This window comes from Neophocaena asiaeorientalis, unplaced genomic scaffold, assembly GCF_003031525.2.
Source record: "Neophocaena asiaeorientalis asiaeorientalis breed wild unplaced genomic scaffold, Neophocaena_asiaeorientalis_V1.1 scaffold681, whole genome shotgun sequence".
Classification (NCBI taxonomy): domain Eukaryota; kingdom Metazoa; phylum Chordata; class Mammalia; order Artiodactyla; family Phocoenidae; genus Neophocaena; species Neophocaena asiaeorientalis.
This window is the reverse complement of record NW_020172271.1, coordinates 94,082-116,527: the sequence shown is the minus strand read 5'-3', so window position 1 is coordinate 116,527 and position 22,446 is coordinate 94,082. Positions and strand designations below refer to the sequence as shown.

At 38.5% G+C, this 22,446-nt stretch overlaps 1 protein-coding gene across 2 annotated transcripts in view; it reads right to left on the bottom strand.

Annotated features, from left to right (window-relative positions):
• The window catches only part of CEP41 (centrosomal protein 41), a 46,643-nt gene that overhangs the window by 23,912 nt on the left and 285 nt on the right, over positions 1–22,446 (bottom strand). For both annotated transcript variants that reach the window (XM_024762989.1, XM_024762979.1), the window contains exon 2: positions 10,175–10,238. In XM_024762989.1, the coding sequence (XP_024618757.1) occupies positions 10,175–10,238 (64 nt within the window). The remainder of the gene's footprint in view (positions 1–10,174; positions 10,239–22,446) is intronic.

Genomic DNA, 22,446 nt, shown 5'->3' with positions numbered 1-22,446 from the left:
AAAAAAAAAAAAAAAAAAAAAAAAAAAAGACTATCAACAGACTAATTTTTAAAAATTAAAATTACACATTACTGCCAGATACATTTTCCTAGACAATACTTTGATTAAAAAAAGTCAGCGGCTCCCCATCACTTACTGACTGAAGTTTAAACTCCTTGCTCTACTAGTGAAGGCACCAACATCTTACCTACCTCTTCAATCTTGCCTTAATTACTAAACTTGACAAACTCTCTGTTAGTCTTTGGTTCTCTAACATGTCACCTTGCCCATGTAATCATAATAGCTCACCCAGCTGGAAGTGACCTTTCCCTCCTCTGAACTTCTACAGCACTCGGCTTACCACTCACAAGGCATTTATCATTGTACTGCCTTATTTGTGCGCAAGTCTTATCTATCTTATTATACTGACAGCCCAAAACAACTATTTACACACACACACACACACACACACACACACACACACACACACAATATCTTTATCCTTTCCATTGTCTAGCATAGGAGGCACTCAAAAATATTTGCTAAATGAAAAATACTGTGAAGATCTACTAGCTGAAGAATCCTTATAATGAATTATATTATAATGTAAATAATCACACCCCAGTTTGGTTTGAGTTTTTGGATACCTGATTTTCTCTAAGCTATGCCCAACCTGATTTATATATAGTACATATATGTTACATACTACTTAAATGACCTATATTGTTTCAGGACTCAGGTAACCTAGAAATGTATAAGATGGTATTTAGCTTCTACTTAGTTTATAATTTAAGTTGCAACAAAAGATATATAAAAAAGTTTTACAACTGGAATCAAGAGAAAGACACAACTCAACTATATCAATAGTGCTAAGCAAAGAGAGCACAATCGACGAACTGAGTGACTCATTCATTAGATTTTTTCCTTTGTTTTCCTATAATTTAATAACATTATTTGAACTGAGCCAGTAAGAAAAGCAAGTGATTTTGAGCAGCAGTAATCTAAAGTGGGTAAGATTTATAAGGCACGAACTCAGTTGCTAAGAGACAATTCCATTGCTTTATTTTTCTTCAATATTTCCCTCCTCTACGGAGAAGTTCTTTTGGCTCAGAAGGAGCAGAAAGCTTGAAAAGAGGCACAGTGGTCCTTTGTTAATCTCAATAAGTTATACGAGTGCATAGTGCTTTCTGGTTTGTAAAAGGCTTTCACATACATTTCTTCCTTTGACATAAGAAACAGAATTAAATACCAAATAAAAATGAAGAGTACTTAGTCTATAATGAGTTTGAGTGCTTAAGATCAAGGCTATTAGCAGATATTCAGGAAAAGTAAAGACTAAGAAGAAAAAAGGAAATGACTAGTTTGTATGGAGATAAGAAAACTAAGGTGAATTTCTAAAAAATAAAAAAAGGCTAGAAAAGACTGAATGGAGATAGTCTACAGAATTTTAGAAAGCTAAAGAAATTTGAAATTAGATTGAATATAGATTGAAATGAGAGAATAATGCCAGCAATGAAAGAGTGTAGGAGACTAACAAAGAGAGAGCCCTGTGGTTTGGAAAGTTAATCAGCCTGCAGTGCTACAGAGCAGAAACCCAGAGAGGGTGCTTGAGAATACACAAGAACCCTGCGGTGGAGACTGAACAAAACGCCGTCAGGGATTTCATCGGAAGCATAATCCATTCATGGCACAGTCTGGCAATGCTGGGGAGCTGGTAAGATACACTCAGGCACCTATGGAACAAAAGAAATATTTGAAGTTCAAAATAATTCTGGTATTTCTAGCCATGGCTATACACTGGTGTTTGAGTTTATACGAGAAGTAGCATCAGAAGGATAGAAATAAAAAATTATCTTTACCCAGGAAGAAGATATCAGTCTTTGAAGAGCTCAGTAGAAGGTGATTTGGGTGAAGACAGGAGATGCCACGAAATTCTTGATTTCTTGTGATTAACTCTGAACTGCTCACTGTTTGGTAAGAAAAGATTAAAGACCCATCTATTTAGCCTAGAAATGAGAAATGCTCACTCATTACCGTGCCTATTTCCACGGCTCTGACTGCAGAGCTTAAAATCATACCACAGACAGGAGTTTCTTACTTGACCTTTAAAGTAACTCTGGTGTTTTCATAACCAGGACTCCTCACACTTTTCACCTCATGGCAGACATATATAAGTGATAATATTTGGACAAAATGCTGAGGTTTGGGCTGTCTCAAGCCCTGATGGCTCTCCAAAGGGTTGAAGGGATCTGTATCCTGGCTCATAACCCATAGGCCACTGTACCGAATACAAAGGGAGGAAAGTCACAAAAATAAATAGAAAAAAAATTAAAATCTTTCCCTTAAACTGACTTTAAAATAATTTCTAAATCTGAAACAAACAAAAAATTGAACACTAGAATTAGATTTCTCACACACTGACTTTAAAATATGTTGAGTTTTAAGCAATGAAGCATACTCTGGCCCTTCCAAAGGCATTATAAAACTAGTTTGGGAGACTTCTGCTTCCAGGAATATGAGGTAGATGTACTTTTCTCTACTCCTCCAGCTAAGTACCACAAAATCCCTGGACAACCCGCAAAATGGGAGAAAATATTTGCAAATTATACTCCTGATAAGTGTCTACTATCCAGAGTACGTAAAAGAACTCCTATAACTCAATAATAAAAAGACAAATAACCCAACTAAAAAACCAATGATATGAATAGCCATTTCTCCACAGGAGATATATAAATGCCAATAAGCACATTAAAAGGTGCTCAACATCATTACTCATTAGGAAAATGCAAATGAAAACCACAATGAGATACCACTTCACACCCACGAAGATGACTATAATCAAAATGATGGACAATAACAAGCATTGTTGAGGATGTGGAGAAAAAAAGAGCGCTCCTACACTGCTGGTGGGAATGTAAAGTGCAGCTACTTTGGAACACACTTTGGCAGTTCCTCAAAAAATTAAACACAGAGTTAATGTCTGACCAACAGTTCAACTCCTAGGTACATCAACAAAGAGAACTGAAAACGTATGTTCACACAGAAACTTGTACACTAATGTTTTAACAGCATTATGGCCAAAAGGCGTAAACAAACCAAACATCTACCAAATGATAAGTAGATAAACAAAATGTGAAATAGCTATATAAAAGAATATTGTTTGGCAATAAAATGGAATAAAGTATTGATACATGCTACACCAATGATGAGCCTTGAAAACATTATGCTAAGTGAAAGAAGCCAGACACAAAAGGTCACATATTGTATGATTCCATTTATATGAAATGTTCAGAAGAGGCAAACTCATAGATACAAAAGATAGATTAGTGATTACCAGGAACTGGTAAAAGTAAGGAATGGGAAATGATTACTTTGGGTATGGGATTTCTTTATGGGATGACAAAAAAATTCTGCAATTAGATAGTGGTGATGGTTTCACAACCTTGTGTGAATGTACTAAAAATGTCTGAATTGTACATTTTTAAAGGTTGAATTTTATGATATGTAAATTATATCTCAATTTAAGAAAACACACCAATTAGAAAAAAAGATTGAATAAAAAAAAAATCCTAGATGGGATAAATTAAGAGTTTGGTATTATCAGATACACACCACTATATATAAAATAGATAAACAACAAGGTCCTACTGTATTGCACAAGGAAGTATATTCAATATCTTGTAATAACCTATAATGGAAAAGAATCTGAAAAAGAATATATAGTATATATATATAAAAAACAGAGTCACTTTGCTGTATACCAGAAACTTAACACAATATTATAAATCAACTATACTTCAATTTAAAAAAATCCTGTACATTATACATAAAACAAACATAAGAAGACTCTAATAGGTAGAGAGAGGAAGGCAGACTGGTTAGGGACCTCTGGACCCAAGGAATGACATAATGGCTGAGTTACCTGGGTGCTGTCTGTTTGTTTGTTTTTTGCCTCATATACACTAGACTTGGAGCTGAAGAAGCCAGAAACCCAGAAATACCTACGAATAGACCAAAAATGTCCCTAACAAAAGCCTGCTGTCTCCAGCCAAAGGACAGCAAGACAGAAAACTATTAGATAATAACTGCCTTTTTCCAGCCACATTCCACAGAAAAGCTATGTCCTACCCTTAACTGCCAGCAAAGGCCAGATGGAGAGCCTTGATTTCCATCCTTGCTGGACTGTGATGAGATGCCATCAAAGTACCAGAAAGAGGAGAAAGAGGCTGGGGCTGAAAATGTACTCAAAATATAATTGCTGAAAACTTTTCAAATTTGGCAAGTGACATGAACTTCAGATTTATATAGAAGCTGAGTAAACTCCAAACAGGACAGACCCAAAGAAATCCACACCAAGATATATCATAGTTAAACTTCTGAAAACTAAAGAAAAAACAATCTTGAAAGCAGCAAGAGATAAGTGACACCTTACCCATATGGGAAAAACAGTTTGAATAACAGGAGATTTCTCATCAGAACTCAGGTGGCCAGAAGAAAGTGGCACAATATTTTTCAAGTGCTGAAAGAAAAGAACTGCCAACCCGGAAACCTATACCTAGAGAAGATACTCTTCAGGAATGAAAGGAAATCAAAACATTCTCAGATGAATGAAAACTAAGAGAATTTGTCACCAGCAGACCTATCCTAAAGAATGGCTAAAGGAAGTTCTCTAATTAGAAAGGAAAGGATAAAAGGAGCCTCGGACTATCAGGACAAAACAAAGAACACACTAAGCAAAACTATGCTTCTTTTCAAGTGCCCATGGAACATATACCAAGATAGACCATATCCTGGGCAATAAAATGAACATCAATACATTTTAAAAAGTTAAAATACACAGAGTACATTCTCCAACCACAGTGGAATCAAACTGGAAGTCAATAACAGAAAGATGACAGGAAAACCTCCAAACACTTGTAACTAAACAACACACGGGACTTCCCTGGTGGTGCAATGGTTAAGAATCCACCTACCAATGCAGGGGACACAGGTTCGAGTCCTGGTCCGGGAAGATCCCACATGCCACAGAGCAACTAAGCCCACACGCCACAACTACTGAGCCTGCGCTCTAGAGACCATGAGCCACAACTACTGAGCCCATGCACTGCAACTACTGAAGCCTACGTGCCTAGAGCCCATGCTCCACAACAAGAGAAGCCACCACAATGAGAAGGCTGCACACCACAACAAAGAGTAGCCCCCGCTCACCGCAACTAGAGAAAAGCCAGTGCGCAGCAACGAAGACCCAACGCAGCCAAAAATAAATAAATAAATAATTTATAAAACAACAACAACACATGTCTAAATAATCCATGGATCAAAGAGGAAGTCTTAAGGGAGATAAAAAGATACACTGAACTAAATGAAAATGAAAATTCAACATATCAAAATTTGTGAGACACAGCTAAATCAGTGCTGAGAGAAATTTACAGCACTAACTACATGCATTAAAAAAGAGAACAACTCTTAAATCAATAATCTAAACTCCTACCTCAAGAATCTAGAAACAAGAGCAAAATAAGCAGAAGGAAGGAAATAAAGATAAGAGCAAAACAATAAAATTTAAAACAGAAAAACAAAGAGAAAATTGATGAAACCAAAAGCTGGTTCTTTGAAAGGATCAATAAAATGGACAAACCTGTAGTGAAGAAAGAAAAGAGAAAAGACACAAATTACCAACATCAGGAATGAAACATGAGCTATCACTTCAGATATTACAGACTTTAGAAGGATAATAAGGGAACACTACAAACAACTCTACGCACATAAATTTGAAAACTTGGATGAAATGTACCACTTCCTCTAAAAACACAAAACCACAACTCATCCAATATGAAACAAACAATTTGAATAGCCCCATAACTATCAAAAAATTAAATTCAAAATTTAAAAACTCTCAAAAAAGATATCTCCAGGCTCAATGGTTTTACTGGACAATTCTACCAAATGTTTAAGAAAGAATTAACACCAATAATATACAATCTCTTCCAGAAAACAGGAGGGAACATTTCCCAACTCATTTTATGAGACCAATATTACAATAATACTAAAACCAGGCAAACACAATTCAAAAAACAAACCAAAAACTACAAACCAATGTCCCTCATGAATATAAACATAAAAATCTGTAATGAAATAATAAATTGAATTCAGCAACATATAATAGGAATTATACACCATGAGTGAGTTTTACTCTATAGATACAAAACTAGTACAATATTTAAAAATCAATCAAAGTAATCTATATTATCAAGCTAAAGAAAAAAACCATATGATTATATCAACTGATGCGGTAAAAGCATTCAATAAAATTCAATAGTCATTCAGGATGGAAACTCTCAGAAAAATAGGAATAGGAGGAAACTTCCTCAACCTGATACAACTAACATTATCCTTAATCATGAAAAACTGAATGCTTTCCCACTAAGTTTGGGGTAAAGACAAGGATGTTCGCTCTAAGCACTCTTACTTCACATAGTTCTGGAGGTTCTAGTCAGTACAGTAAGGCAATAAAAGGAAATAAACAGATACAGTCTGGAAAGGAAGAAATAAAACTGCCTTTTTTAATATGACATGATTGTCTACATAGAAAAGCCCAAGGAATCTACCAAAAAAATTTCTCCTTTACCTAATAAGTGAGTTAGCAAGGTCTCAGGATACAAGATAAATATAAAAAATAAGCTATATTTCTATACGCTAGCAATGAACACATGGACACCAAAATTAAAAATACAATACCATTCACAATTGCTCAAAAAAAGTAAATACTTATGTGTAAATCTAACAAAACATGTATAGGATTTATATGCTGAAAACTATACAATGCTGATGAAAGAAACAACTAGAGAAAGCCCGTGCTCAGCAACAAAGACCCAATGCAGCCAAAAATAAATGATAAATAAAATAAATACAAAAAAAAGTACAGCAATATTTCTTTGTAAATGTAAACAAGTTTATTCTAAAATTTACATGGAAAGGCAAAGGAATTAGAGTAGCTAAAATAATTTTGTAAAGAAAAATAAAGTGGGACTAATCAGTCTAACCAATTTTAAGTATCCAATTTATTATATAGCTACAGTAATCAAGACTGTGGTATTGGCAGAGGGATAGACACATAAATCAATGGAACAGAATACAGAACCCAGAAATAGATGCACGTAAGTATGCCTAACTTGCTTCTGACAAAGGTGAACACACCAGTTCAATGGAGGAAAGATAATCTTTTTAACAAATGGTGCTAGAGCAATTGGACATCCACAATCAAAAAATTAATCTCAATCTAAGTTGCACATCTTATACAGAAATGTATCATGGACTTAAATGTAAAACCTAAAATATAAAACTTTTAGAAAAAAGCATATAGAAAATCTTTGATACCTAGGCTAGGCAAAGAGTTCTTAGACTTGACAACAAAAGCATGATACATAAAAGGAAACACTGATATACTGGACTTCACCCAAACTGAAAACTTTTGCTCTTTGAAAGACCCTGTTAGGAGGATGAAAAGACAGGCTACAGACTGGCAGAAACTATTTGCAAACCATGTATCCAACAAAGGACTAGTAGGTAGGATATATAAAGAGCACTCAAAATTCAACAATTAAAAAGCAAACAATCCAATTGGAACACAGGCAAAAAACATGAACAAACATTTCACTGAAGAAGGTATACAGATACACAAATGGCAAATAAGCACAGGAAGAGATATTCAACGTCATAAGTCATTAGGGAAATGCAAATCACAGGGCAATAATATGCTACTACACACCTATCAGAATGGCTAAAATTAAAAATGGCAACACCACCAAACGCTGGTGAGGATGTGGAGAAACTGGATCACTCATACACTGCTGGTGGGAATGTAAAATGGTCCAGCCACTCTGGAAAACAGTTTGGCAGCTTCTTAAAAAACTACAAATGCAACTGCCATACAATCTAGAAATTGCACTTCTGGGCACTAATCCCAGAGAAATGAAGACTTATTTTCACACAAAAATCTGTACAAAAATGTTTATAGCACCTTTACTTGTGATAATCAAAAAGGGGAAACAATTCAAATGTCCTTCAATAGGAAAATGGTTAAACTGTGGTGCATGTATGGAATGCACCACGGAATACTACTCAGGAATAAAAAGGAATGAACTACTAATACGTGCAACAACCTGGAAGAATCTCCAGAGAATTTGCTGACGGAAAAATCCAATCCAAAAACTTATATATTGTATGATTCCATTTATATAGCATTTGTGAAAGACAAAACTATAGAAATGGAGAACAGATTAGTGGTAGCCACGGGTTAAGGCACAGGTGAGGGTGGAAAGTGGATATGAGGGATCCTTGTGGTCATGGAAATGTTCTGTAGCCAGACTGTATTTATCAAAGTCAATATCATGGTTGGGATAGCACAGCTCTCAGTTTTGCAAGATGTTACTATAGGAAACTGAGTAAAGGGTACAAGGAATCTGTTTTATTTCTTACAATTCCATGTGAATCTACAATTACCTCAAAATAAAAAGTTTAATTAGAAAAAATACTAGATTAAAAACCTCAAAATATAAAAGGAGATAGGCAATTACTTTGTATTATAAAAAGCAGATAGAAATATCTCAATTTCCAAAAGATTGAAATTAATTTCAGGTACCATTATTGAGTCAAACTTTGGTTATGAACTGAGGAATTGAAGGGAAAGAAATCAGTTTTCATTCACAAAACTCAATTCAACTTCCAGGAGAAAAAAATAACGAAGCTATAGACAAATCTATTTATCTGAAAAAGACTTCAGCTCTTACAAATTTTAATTTTAAGAAGGTTCCAAAAGGAATGCATTAAGCAGTCTTTAAAACGTTGTCCGTACTGCTCAGAGAAAATATGGTATTTTTAATCAAAGTACTTCCCTCTCAGAATAACTTATTCCAGAAAGGTGGGTCACAGTTGCAAATAAAGGGAGATAGACAGAGAGGCAGGAGCTGAAGGCATTTGTGATAGAAGAAATGAGGCTGGAGGAAGCACTGGGACAGTGTGGCCGAAGTGACAGTACCCAGGACTTCACACCAGGTCTCCAACATTGACTTCCTCATCCTGCACACAAATCCTAGTTCTATCTCCTTTACTGAACTTCAGGTAAATCACATAATCTCTGGACTAAAATTTCTTCCTCCTCAAAGACAGAGATAACATTTTTTACCTCCCATCAAACAGGATATTTGCAAGGATAAATATCTGTACAGCACAAAATTGTTTGAAAGAAAGGTCCCAAGAAACAGTATCTGCAAATGTGGTTCATTTAAAACATTTAATTTAAGTATATTTTATTTGGGGAAACATGCATAACAGAAGACAGTAATTCTGAAGGAGACTGGAGAAAGAGAAAGACAAAATGAATGAGATTTAAACAAAGTCAACACCCCAGTTTATTTTCTCCGTTGTCTTGAGGTTACTGGTAGAAAATTCAGTATTGCTAAAGGCATGTGGTACCCCTATCCACTAGCAAAACCATCTTAATAGGATGGATTTTCCACAGCAGACTTTTAAGATGTTGAAAAAAACTAAACAACCAACCAAAATCTCACAAGACTGAAAATCCACCAGGGATCTGGGGAGTGGTTTTCATCATCACACTGAAAAATGTCAACAGCATGGAAATAAGCAGTAATGCACTCTTAAATTTCATTTTACCTGAATTGTAGCACTAATTTAATTTTGCCTGGTATTTTAGTTACTCATTCAAGTCTGTCTGACTCCACTTGAATCTAAGCTCTTTGATTACAAAAATCACAATTCACACTCATCTTTACATGTCCTGTAGCCCATAAGTTTGCATGTAGTTGCACTGTGCAAATATGGAATTGAACAAACATGCACAAGTATAATGTATTGATCCCAGTTTTAAGGAAGATACTTAAGGTGTTCCAAGATAGAGGCTGACATCCTGATATTTATTAGCATCAGTCCTGGAACTTATTAAATACTGTTTTTATCAGTTTCTCAATTTATAGTAAGCTCAGTTATGTGAATGGAGATTTTTAATGATAATCTGAAAAACAGCTTTCAAAGATAAGTCCTGAGCTCAGAAAAACATCAGCCCAGACAGTAAGAAACTTTTAGCTGCAATTCATACCAGGCATGACACGCTGTTTTTTGTCAATAATCGGCTATTAGATTTTTTTAAAGTTTTTATTTTCTAGTGTTTACTTACCAGTGTCTAGTCTTGACTTGACATGCTGATACCTTGGGTTTTGTGGTATCCTCTTGGTCAGATACTAAAAAATAAGAAAATTCACAAATAATTGGGTTAATGTAAGGGTAAGGGTGGCAAAGTTGGGAAAGAGATAAGATACTTTAAAAATTAGAAGAAATGCTGAAATTTCATTGAATTTAAAGATGGAAGGAGCTCTAGAGGGCCAACCGTTCCTTCAAATAGGACACTTCACACTACAGTATCTCCACAGGTGAAGATGGTTATCATGTTTCTGTCAAAACATTTCCATATTTTGTCAAAATAATCTCATAGCGCTATGTAATTAGGAAAAAAGCTCTTAAAAATTATTTCCAACACTGAGTCAAAATTGATCTAATTTCCATCCAGTCCACTGGTACAACCCAGAATAAGCCATTCCATCCTGCTTCAAGCAATCCATTAAAATAACTAAAGGCAGCTCTCTTGTTCTTTTTAATTTTACTCTTTATATGATGGTTTGTAGGCCATCTTCTCAGATACCCTCTAGATTTTATCCACACATGCCCTAAAAAGTGGCACGCAGACCTGAGCACAGTGCCCAGATGTTGCCAGGCCAGGACCCGCTGCTTGCCTTGAGTCTGACGCTCCACAGAAGTCACCACGAAGGCATCTGCTCTCGGGGCAGCTGGGGCGTATCATGGGCTCAAGGAAAGTTTATGGTCAGCAAAATGCTACGTCAGGTCTCCCCTGTCCTACACTGTGGGAGTAAACTCTGAATGCAAGTACCAGGCATTTACCCATATTAAATTTCAGTGGCATTTTCAAAAGGCATTAAGTGAGGGAAGGCTAATGAATAAAAACATTACAAAATACAGTTTTATTGCTCAGGCTTTTTTCTGGACTACAAGTATGCAAAGTATATGTTCAGTAACAGGTAGCTGTGGAAAAGGAAATTAAAACTGGGCAATACCCTTCCAGCTTCATCTTCTGCCACTCTCCCACATGTTCCCAAGTTGAAGCTGCCCAAATGTTCCCGAAATTTGCCACACTCACTCAGGTTCCAGTCATAGCAAATGTCTGCCTAGAATGCCTTTCCTCAACTTGTCCGTGGGTAACACTTCACTTCCTCTATAAAGCGGTCCAAGGTGGAATTAGGTACTTTCTGGTTCCTAGAGTACTGACACCTTGTACTATTGTTCACACCTCGACCTTCTTCCCTAGTCTAGAATTTCCTTGAAGGCAGGGACAATAACTTACTCAAATTTGTTTTCACCTAGTACCTAGCACATGGTGGGCACATTTATTGATATTCAACCAATAAATGAATATCTAGAATGAGGATTATATTACAGCAACTACATAGTTCCTTAGAACAGAACATCAAACTTTATAACCTGTGTCACTTGCCCTTGAAAACATAGTTAACTACAGCACGTCCTGTTGGAGGATTGAAAAATAAACTTACATATTAAAATACCTTTTCAAATGACCCACAAAGCATTAAAAAAAAAAAAGGGTACACTTCAATGCCTTACAGAATATCTATTGGTCAGAGTTCTGGACTTCAGAGACCAGGAAGAATTTTTAAAAACTGGGGTACCTACAGAGAATTATCAACATTTAATTTTGACAAGGACATCAAAAACAAAGCAAAACCTCACAACTACCATCTGCTATTTTAATACTTAAAAAGTAAGAAAGAAAAAAGAAAACCCAGAATAAAAAGGTCAGTCCTTTAGTGCTACTAAAAAACTCATTGATATTGTCTGTGTTTTTCATTTCACCCCAGGCAAGTAAAACCTTTGTCATGGACGCTTAGCATTGGTCCTCAGAAGTAGAACCCCTGAGCTACTTTATCCTCAAAGGCTGGAAAGCTCCTTTCTCCTTCTGATCAGTAACCTGCCATCGGTAAGAGAAAGTGACCAATGCCAATTCCAACTCCCTCTTAGATGAAGAAAGAGAAGATTCTTAAGTGAGAAAAGGAAAATACTCAAAGACTGAAAAGGGGGACTGTAGGATGAGTTCTTCAGAGGGAGGCAATATTGTGGCAAAACAAAACAGAAACAAAAAACCCAGGGGAGAACATGTGCCTGGTGAATTTAGGAAAGCTAAAACTAGAACTTAGTTATCTTAAGCTGAGGGATTTTCTTTTTTCTCTGTCATTTTCCTTCCTTCCTTTGTATTTTTATAATTCCTCTCTGTATTTTTATAATTTCTATATGCTGTTTCCTGTTTTTACTTTTGTTTTGTTTTTCCCACTAGTTTCCTAGCAAAGCTCCTTTGAAAGATTCCAGGCTAGTCTCTGCTGAACCAAGGGGATTTGTCCATACCTCAGCCAACATAGCTAAGAAGTGAGGGTGTCTCTGGGGACCAGGTGTGGTGGCAGCAGAATGATGGGGGGAGAGAGTGTGGACAGCTGCAGTCGCTGAGCCCTTCCCACCCCCGGTTTTCCCTTACATAGACTAATGAGAAATCCATATGCTACAGTACAAAAATGTAGTGTTTCTTTCCCATTTTGGTCCAAATTCTTATTCCTGACTTTCTGGTACCAACCATAACGTAGAACTATTTGTGTTCCACTCTACGCAGTGCACCACAGAGTTTATGGAACTGCCAGACTTTTTTCCTTAAAATCCTTGCTTTGGGGGTGACTGTTTCTTGACCTACTGACCAACTAGCTTTTTTTCAATTACATAAACAGGATGGAATGGTGGAAAGTGAAAGAGCTGAGAAAAGCAGCTGTTTCAAGGAGGACTATTCATTCATTCAACAAAGCCTTATTGAGCACCAACAATTCATTCAGTCGACATTTACTGGATGCCTACTAGGAGTAAGCCACCGTGCTAAGGACACAGAGGTAACAAAACACAGTCCTTCCCATCCAGCTCTCGCTGATGCTGGGAAGAGAGACAAGTGAACAGACGTCACACTGCATGATGAACAAGCAGAGGGAAGCAGGGGGTGCAACAGGAGCATGTAAGATTGGCACCTAATCCAGACTAAAAGAGTCAGGAACTATTTCCTGAGGGGTGACTTCTGAGCTGAAATCCAAGGGCTGAGAAAGTTAGTCAAGTTAAAGGAGTGGTGGGTGGGAGCTACAGGGTTCCTGGTAACTGACAGACCTGGAGGATAGTGGGCAATATGGGGTCAAATGAGGCTGAAGAGGCAGGCAGGGGAAGAACACAAAGGGCCTTGTATCCATGCTAAGAAACCTAGATTTTATCCTGTAGATCAAACAGGGGCAATTTTGCTCTCCCAACTCATGGGGTCACCTGTCAATGTCTGGAGACATTTTAGGTTGTCAGAACTGGGTGGTGGGTATGCTACCATCAAGTAAGTAGAGGCCAGGGATGCTGCTAAACATTCTACAATGTCAGGAAGACCCCCCAACTCCCAAAAAAGAATTAGCTGGCCCCAAATGTCAATAGTGCTGAAGCTGAGGAACCCTGGTGTAGATGATGGGAGTCACTGAAGAAGGTTAGGGAGAAGGGATGGGATTCTATTTCCATTTTAGGAAGATCACTCTGGCAGCACTCTGGAGAACTAATAGGATCGTAGTAAAGAATGGAGGCACAAAGGTCAGGTAAGAGGTTGTGCTCGGAGGATCTGTGGTCCTAAGAAAGCAGCAGTAGAGGTGAGGGGAGGGAGACAGTTTTAAGAAGTCTTTAAGATATAAAATCTTTAAAACTGACTAGTGTAACAGGGGAAGGACAGTGATACCACTTCCCAAAAAAGGGACTATGGAGGAAGCATATATTGAAAAACACGGTGTGTTCTGTTTGGGGCATTTTGAATAAAAGGTATCTGTGGGTTATCCAAAACGGAAGTGGTAAGCTGGCTAACTGGGGTGTCTGGAGATCAGGAGAGATTTCTGGACTAGAAAAAACAAGATTTGGGGGAAGCCATGGGAATGGACACAATCACCACTGGAGAGTGTATAGGCTGAGAAAAAAAAAAAACCAACATTTACGGTCAGGTGGAGAAAAAAACTGTGGGTGAAACTTGCAAGAGGCCAGAAGAAAGTGGGTCATGAGAATTAAAGAAGAAGAGTTTCAGGAAGAAGAAAATGGTCAATAGTGATCAATGCTGTCAAGTCAGAGAACAAGAGGTCAAATATGAACAAGCGAACAAGAATGCAGGTCGGGGAAGAGAAAACAGAAAAGTGAATTTGGATTGAACACACCAGGACACTGCTGATGACCCTGCTGGATGCAGTTACAGTAAATTGACAGGAGCAGAAGCAAAAACAGCAGGTTGAGTGTTATGAGAAGGGAGGATAGTAGCCAGATGGTCTTTTTTTTCCCCTTCAGAGTTGCTAAGGAATAGTTTTTGTTGTTTGAAGAAAGGAGAGATTTGAGGATGTTTATAAGCTAATGGGCTGGATAAGAGGTTGAAAATGAAGCAAGCAGGTATGAAAACAAGGGAGCGGGAAAGGATGAGGCCCAGAGCCCAGGTGGAAGGTGCAGCTTTGGACGTATATTTAAGATAATGAAATAAGATAGGTGGTCATGATGAAGTTCAACAGGAGAAGGGAGAAAGTTGAGAAAGTTGATGTTTGTGGTACTCGTACAGGCTCTTTGAAAGCAACCAAAAACGACAGAAGCCCTTTGGGGGCTTACATCTCTAGGGAGGGTCAAAAGATAATGCCCTCTCTGTTTACCCACCTCATCCCTGCTCCTTAACCTCTGGTTGGCTTTTAAGACCCAGCACAAACACATCTTCCAGGAAGATTCCTCCTCTGGGGGGCCCAGTCAGATAGAAATCTCTTCCCTGCCTGGATTGTCACAGCACTTTGTACCATTAACACTCCTCACTGCCTGCACTTGGGACAGAGGCTCTACCTCTGTACCTGCTACAAGGCCTTGCACCAGTGTGAGAACAATAAGTACACCAAATGGATGGAAATGGTTCTGAGAGCTGAGCAACATGCAGTGTGCGTGCTAGTGCCCCGTGGGCAGCACAGACATCGAGGGCTCGAGGAACCTGAAACAAAAAGATAGCTCTCACACTGCGGGTGATAAGGGAGACTGCATGGAAGAAATGGCACTGGAGCTGTGTTTTAAGGGTTGAGCTTCTGTGGATAAAAAGATGGGGAAAAGCGGGCTTCCCTGGTGGCACAGTGGTTGAGAGTCCGCCTGCTGATGAAGGGGACACGGGTTCGTGCCCCAGTCCGGGAAGATCCCACATGCCGCAGAGTGGCTAGGCCCGTGAGCCATGGCCGCTGAGCCTGCGCGTCGGGAGCCTGTGCTCCACAACAGGAGAGGCCACAACAGTGAGAGGCCTGCGTACCGCACAAAAAAAAAAAAAAAAAAAAAAAGATGGGGAAAAGGGATGGAAAAAGTATTCTAAGTGGAGGAAATTATAATAGCAAGGCCACTTTAAAAGCATGTTTAAAGAATGACAAATTGTTCTATTTGCTGGAGAAGATATAACAACAACAATAAAGGTAATTGCTGCTAACATTTATTGAGCACTTAACTATGTTGTCAGGCACTCAGCTAAGCATTTCTCTCCATTATCTCATTTAATCCTCACAACCACCAATAAGGTATATACTAGTATTATCCTCATTCTATATATTAGAAAGCAGGCATAGAGAGGTGAAGTGACTTCCTGAGGTTAGCTGGTAAGAGTGGTAGAACCTGGAATTAAACTGGGCAGTCTGGCTCTAGAGCTTGAACTCTTAAACACTTTACTGTGCAGCCTCATTCAGGCAGGGGTTCTGAATACGGGGTCCACTGATGGGCTTTAGGAGGTCCATGAGTCCCATGAAACTATATGTAAAACTTTGAGTATATGTACATTTTTCTAGGGAAAGGGTCCTTGACTTTCACCAAATTTTCAAAGGAGTCTATAACCCCCAAACGTTTAAGAACGGTGGGTATATGGAATCCTGTGCTGTAAGGTTGGACATGGATACGTAGGCACCAGGTGGAGATCCCTGAATTTAGGCTGAGGGTCTGGACTAGGCCCTGAAGACAATGGAAGATATCAGAAACACTGAGATATGAGCCACACAATCAAAGGAGCATTTTGGTAGATTACTAATATATGCAAAGTGAGACCCGGCTTTGTGAATACATGGATGTTGTAGAAAAGGGAGAAGAATGAGAAGTCAACAGTGGGATTTTTCTGAAGGAAAATCACTTAAAAAATGAGGGAGATTGTCTGAATCACAAGTCATTCAAAAATGAATGAGCTTTTCTGACTTCCCACTTCTTTTAAAATGGAACTCACAAGGTTGTTCACATTGAAATTGTAACGTATGTAGTAAGATTTACATTTAAGGACTAAAAAATATTCCATTATATATTTTGTTCAAAATTTCTGTACTTCTCTCATTTGTATAAAGAGGACGTCAATAAAATAAAGGGACTAGGTGTCAACTTTAAAAGAGATTTTTGTTTATGGGAGTTTTAGTCTGGACCAATCCTACCGATCTCAAACACCAACCTTGACCCATGTTTGCGTGTGCAGCAGCCCCTACTCTGCCAGCAGCTACCACCTGGGGCTGACTGTAGTTTTCAAGACGGCCACAACAGAACTTCCCAACCACTCACACTGTGATGTTGACACTCCTCCCAATGAGGGGTGGGGGCCTATGTTCCCTCCCCTTGAATCTGGACGGGCCTGTGACTGATGGAAGTGATGCCATACGACTTCTGAGTCTAGATCATAAAAGACAATACGGCTTCCACCTGGTTCTTTCGGGACACTTGTTCTTGGAACCCAGCTCAAGCTACAAGGAAGGCCAAGTCACATGGAAAAGGCCATTTGTAGGTGATACGGCTGACAGCACCAGCTGAGTTCCCAGCCAACAGACTATATCTTCCTAGAAACTCTAGACCCAGTTTCTGTCCGCAAAACCACATGAGAGAGCCCAAGTAATTGCCTAGCTGAGCCTAGTCAACCTCCAGAACTGTAAGCGATAATAAATAAATGACTATTGTTGTTTTAAGCCACTAAATGTGGGGGAGACTCATAAGAAACCAATATATAATTGGAACGCCAACCCACCCTTTTTACTTCCTAGCTAAGCTCGTTGGTTTTTTTTTTTTTTTTGGCCGTGCCACACGACACATGGGATCTTAGTTCCCCCACCAGGGATCGAACCCGTGCCCCCTGCAGTGGGAGCATGGAGTCTTAACCACTGGACTGCCAGGGAGGTCCCTCTAGCTAAGCTCCTTGGGAGAAAACAGAAAAACAAAAACTACACTGAGTAACTGCAACTTACTCCTCCATCCATTGCAATGTGGCTACTGTCCCCATCATTCTACTGTGGCTCCTGTAGGAGCTAGCCAATGTCAGAGATCCCCTAATTGCTAAATATAATGGCTGCTTTTCAGTCTCTAACTTACCTGACCTTTCTGTACACTGTTATATAGTCCCACCTTCAGCTTTCACTTGGCTTCAGTAACAGCTCTCTCTAATGCTCCAATCACACACGGATGATTCTTCTGTCAGCCACTTAAACACTGTGTTCCCCAGGATTCCATCTTCTTAATCTACAGGTTCTCTGTTGGCCATTCAGGTTTAATTCCATTTACATGCTTCTAATTTCCAAATAGTGAACTCTAGCCTTGACTTCTCCCTGCTCAGATATATTCATTTACTCATTTAACAAATATTTAAGGAACAATTATTGTGTGCTAGGCAGTGGCGCAGTACAGACAAGATCCTATCTTATCTTCCTGTAAGTATGCCAAAAATAAACAAGCAAATAAAATAATTACAGGTCATGGCCTACTGGGTGAAGACAGCATATTGAACAAATGCATCTAATTTCACTTCCTTCCAAAACCTCAGTAAAACCTCATTAAAAGGATACTATTTTACAGACACAAAGTCCAAAAAAAAGAGAGTAAGAGTGGGAGAAGTGATAACAAGTGATTTCTGAAGTCTAGAAAGCACATCAACAAGTGAAAATGACTTGATGGACTCAAGGAAATCGAAGGGAAAGCCAAGAAAAATTCTTGAAAGGCCCAGGAATTGGCAGCCCCAGGCACCTCCAGAAGTGGGAGTAAAAGGAGTGACTGAAATAAGCAAGATTGCTTGAAGGCTGAATGAGAAGCTACTGGATCTCCAAAACCTTCTCCCTCTGTGCCACTAGGTGATTGCCCTTCCCCCACCATAGCAGGTATCTATAGATTTATTCCCTGGAAAGGGTTTCTGGACTGGGGGGTGTCTCCAGACACAGTGAAAGGATATCATTACTGAAAATAGGGGTAGTAGGTGAATGATGCATACTAATGTTGAAATTTAGCCCCTAACCTTAATTCTTCCAGGAATTCAACTAGGCCTTTACTCTCAGGAGAGGGGAGCTCTCTGGAGAAAATGACCAGCCTGAGAGGAAAGAGCTGAAGATACAGATTTGGGAAAGGGAGTCCCCAAATCATGGCCCACTGAGATCTTCTGGTAATTAAGCTCACATCAGCAAACTCCTCCCAAATATACAGAGACCTCAATCACCTTTTTAAGTCTCCTACTCAAAAACACAGATTAACAATTTTATGTATGGACTGAATTATGTCCCCTCCAAATTTGTATGTTGAAGCTCTAACTCTCAATGTGACTGTATTGAGATAGGACTGCACCTCTTTGGGAGGTAATTAAGGTTAAATGATGTCATAAGGGTGTGGCCCAAATCCCATAGGATTAGTGTCCCTATAAAAATAGACACCAAAGAGCTCATTCTCTTCCCTCAAGTGCACACTGAAAGAAGAGGTCATCCAAACACATAGCGTGAAAGTGGCCATCCACAAGCCAGGAGAGAGTTTTCACCAGAAACAAAATCAGCCAGCACCTTGATCTTGGACTTCCCAGCTTCCAAAACTATGAGAAATGAATTTCTGTAGTTTAAGTCACCCATTCTGTGGTATTTTGTAATGGCAGTCCAAAGCTGACTACTAAAAATATCACCAACAAAACAAAACGAAAAATAGCAATATGGAGGAAACTGAGACTATGTAGGGAGAAAACATATTTTAAAAAATTATCACTAGAGAGCATATCCACACAAAAAGTTATACAGGCATATCTCAGATATCGTGGGTTCTGTTCCAGACCACCCCAATAAAGTGATTTTTGTGATAAACTGAGTCACACAAATCTTTTGGTTTCCCAGTGCATATAAAAGTTAAGTTTATACTAAACCGTAGTCTATTGTGTGCAATAGCATTATGTCTAAAAAATATATATATGTATCTTAATTAAAAAATACTTTCTTACTAAAATATGCTAGCCATCATCTGAGCTTTCAGCAAGTCGTAGTAGTAACATCAAAGATCACTGATCATCATATCAAATATAATAATAATTGAACAGTTTTAAATATTGTGGTAATTACCAAAATGTGACACAGAGACACAAAGTGAGCAAATGCTGTTGGGAAAATGTAAGATGTTCAACCTCAGTATCAACTAGGAAAATGCAAATTAAGACCATGATGAGATGTCGCTACACACCTATTAAAACAACTAAAATAAAAATTATTTACAGTACTAAATGTTGCCAAGAATGTGCAAACACTGGATCTCTCATACACTGGTGCTGGGAATGTAAAATGGTATAGCCACTTCGGAAAATGGTTTGACAGTTTCTTAAAAAATAAATATAAGCTTACCATACAACAGAGCAACTGCACTCCTGGGCATCTATCCCAGAGAAATGAAAATTAATGTCCATACAAAGAACTGTACCCCAAAGTTCAAATCTCTATTTGTAATGCCCCAAAGAGAAAACACCCAAAATATCCTACAATAGTTGAATGGTTAATCAAACTGTTATACATCCATACCACAGAATACTAATCAGCAATAAAAAGGAATGAACTATTGCTACAGGCAACAACTTGGATGCATCCTAAGGACATTATTGGAGTGAAAAAAGCCAGTCTCAGAAGGTTACATACGGTATGATTCCATTTATGTAACATTTTCAAAATGACAAAATTACAGAAATAAGAGGACACATTAATGGTTGCCACGGGTTAGGATGGTGAGGGGGAGGAAAGTGGATGTGACTAGTAGGGGGTAGCCTGAGGAGATATTTGTGGTGAAGGAATAGTTCTCTATCTTGATTGTAAATTGACACACTTGCAAATCTTGATTATATCAAATCTACACATGTGATAAAATAGCCTCAAACTATACACACATTGTACAAATGTCAGATTCCTGGTTTTTATATTGTACTATATTTATATAAAATATAGTCACTGGGTGAAGGGTACATGGGGCCACTTTGTACTATTTTTGCAACTCCCTGTGAATTTATATTTATTTCAAAATAAAGGTTTTTTAAAAGGACGTCAGAGTCCAAAACACAGTTCTTAAGAATTAAAAACGTGATGGCAGAAATTAAAAACTCAATAGAGGGATTGGAAGATAAAGTTAAATCTCTCAAAGAGAACAAAAAGACAAATATCTGGAAAACAGGAGATAAAATTTAAGAAAATTAGGGAACCGGTCATATAGAAGCAATATCAGAATAATGAATTCAAGAAAGAGAGGATAGAGAAAATTGAGGAAGAAAGTCAACAACAAACGATTTTGAGGAATAGAAAGGACATGAGTTTCTGGCGCCCACAAAGATAAGTGAAAATAGACACATAACAAGGAATTTTTTGTGAAACATCATAACACTGGTGACACAGAAAATTGTACAAGCTTCCAGAAAGGAACAATCAAGTCACATACAATGGAACATAATGGCTTTGAACTTCTCCACAACAAAAACTGAATAGTAGAAGACCACAATGCAATGTTTTCAATATGCTGATGATTTCCAACCAAGAATTCTATACTTAACCAAACTCTCAGGCAAATAAATATGAAGGTAGAATAATAACACTTTTAGACATGCCTAATGTCATGGACATAAATTTAAAATATTTCTTATGCACTTTTTCTCAAGAAACTACCAGTAATTGTGCCCCATTAAAACAAGAGAGTGAGCTGAACATCTTTATCCAGAGCGCAAATGGACAACCGCACAGGGCAACCCAGCTCTTCTACCCCTACACTCCTAAGACTATTCCTCTTTTTTCTCCCATATTTCTGATCTCATTAATGGCATCAGCACCAATGAGTAGCCCAAGCTGGAAACCTAAGTCATCCATCACACTCTCATTTCTCAAAGCTCATTATTAAGTCATGATGATTTTATCCCCTAAGTATTTCTCTCTGTCCCTAGTTCCATGGCCTTACTTTAGGTCCATATCATAATAACCACCTAACCAATCTCCCTATCCCCAGTTCTGGACTCCTCAAATCCATTCTACACAATGTAGCTACAACCACTGCCTAAAATGCACATCTGACCATGCAACTCGGCTACTTAAAACTCCAAAGCTTCTCAAATTCTGACCAGCAGGCAAAATAAATACACAGTGGTCAAACCACTACTCTCCACACATACCTCCCCGACATCCACGGTAGACATTATAATCCATCATGGCACGCCCCTACAGAGCCTAAACTCAGCCTCACAACTTTCTCAGCAAAGCTCACAGGCATCCATCCTGAGATGAGACACCCTGCAACTCCTGTTCACTGTAAAGGCCAAGAATGCTGGCAAGGCACAGAAGGCCCTTCCAGACTTGACTCCTGCCTCTCTACAAGGAACTGTCCACTTTCATGGTTCTCAGCTCCTAAACTTGGCTCAAGATGTTCTCTCTACCTGGGATGCTTCTTCACCTGGTTAGTAACTTGGGATTTCAGACCATCTCCAGGACCCTTCTCTCACTCCCTCGGTTGAGTCCTAGCTTTCTTCTGTGCTCCCCTAACATCCTGATTCCCAACCACATTGAACTCAAATTTTGTTTATAAGTCTTCCTCACTAGACTGAACTTGTTAAAGGACTAAAAGGCCTTGTCTTATCTTTTTGTATTTCTAGCACTCCCTGCACCTTAGGAATCCAGTAAACATTTCTTGAGATGAAATGACCACATATGCAGTAGGGCACTGGAGGTGAAACAGACAAAAAAGTAAAACGTCTTAATCGAGCAGAGGGTAAAACTAATGTCATATTTTGCGTCCTTTCCAAATGGCTTGGTCTGCTTATTCCTCCTCTTTCTGTACCCCAATAATCAGAAATGATGGCTCCTTTGATTCTGTTCCTTTAGCGTTTTGGGCTTCATCCAGATGTAACTTATATTCTGTAACTGCCACTCCTAGACTGTAAGCCCTTTGAGGGAAGGGACTTGTGTCTTCATGCACTTCGCTCCTTTGAGCGACAAATACAGTAAGCCTGTGCGAGATGGTGGCCAGGCTGCCCGGGCTCGGGGTCGC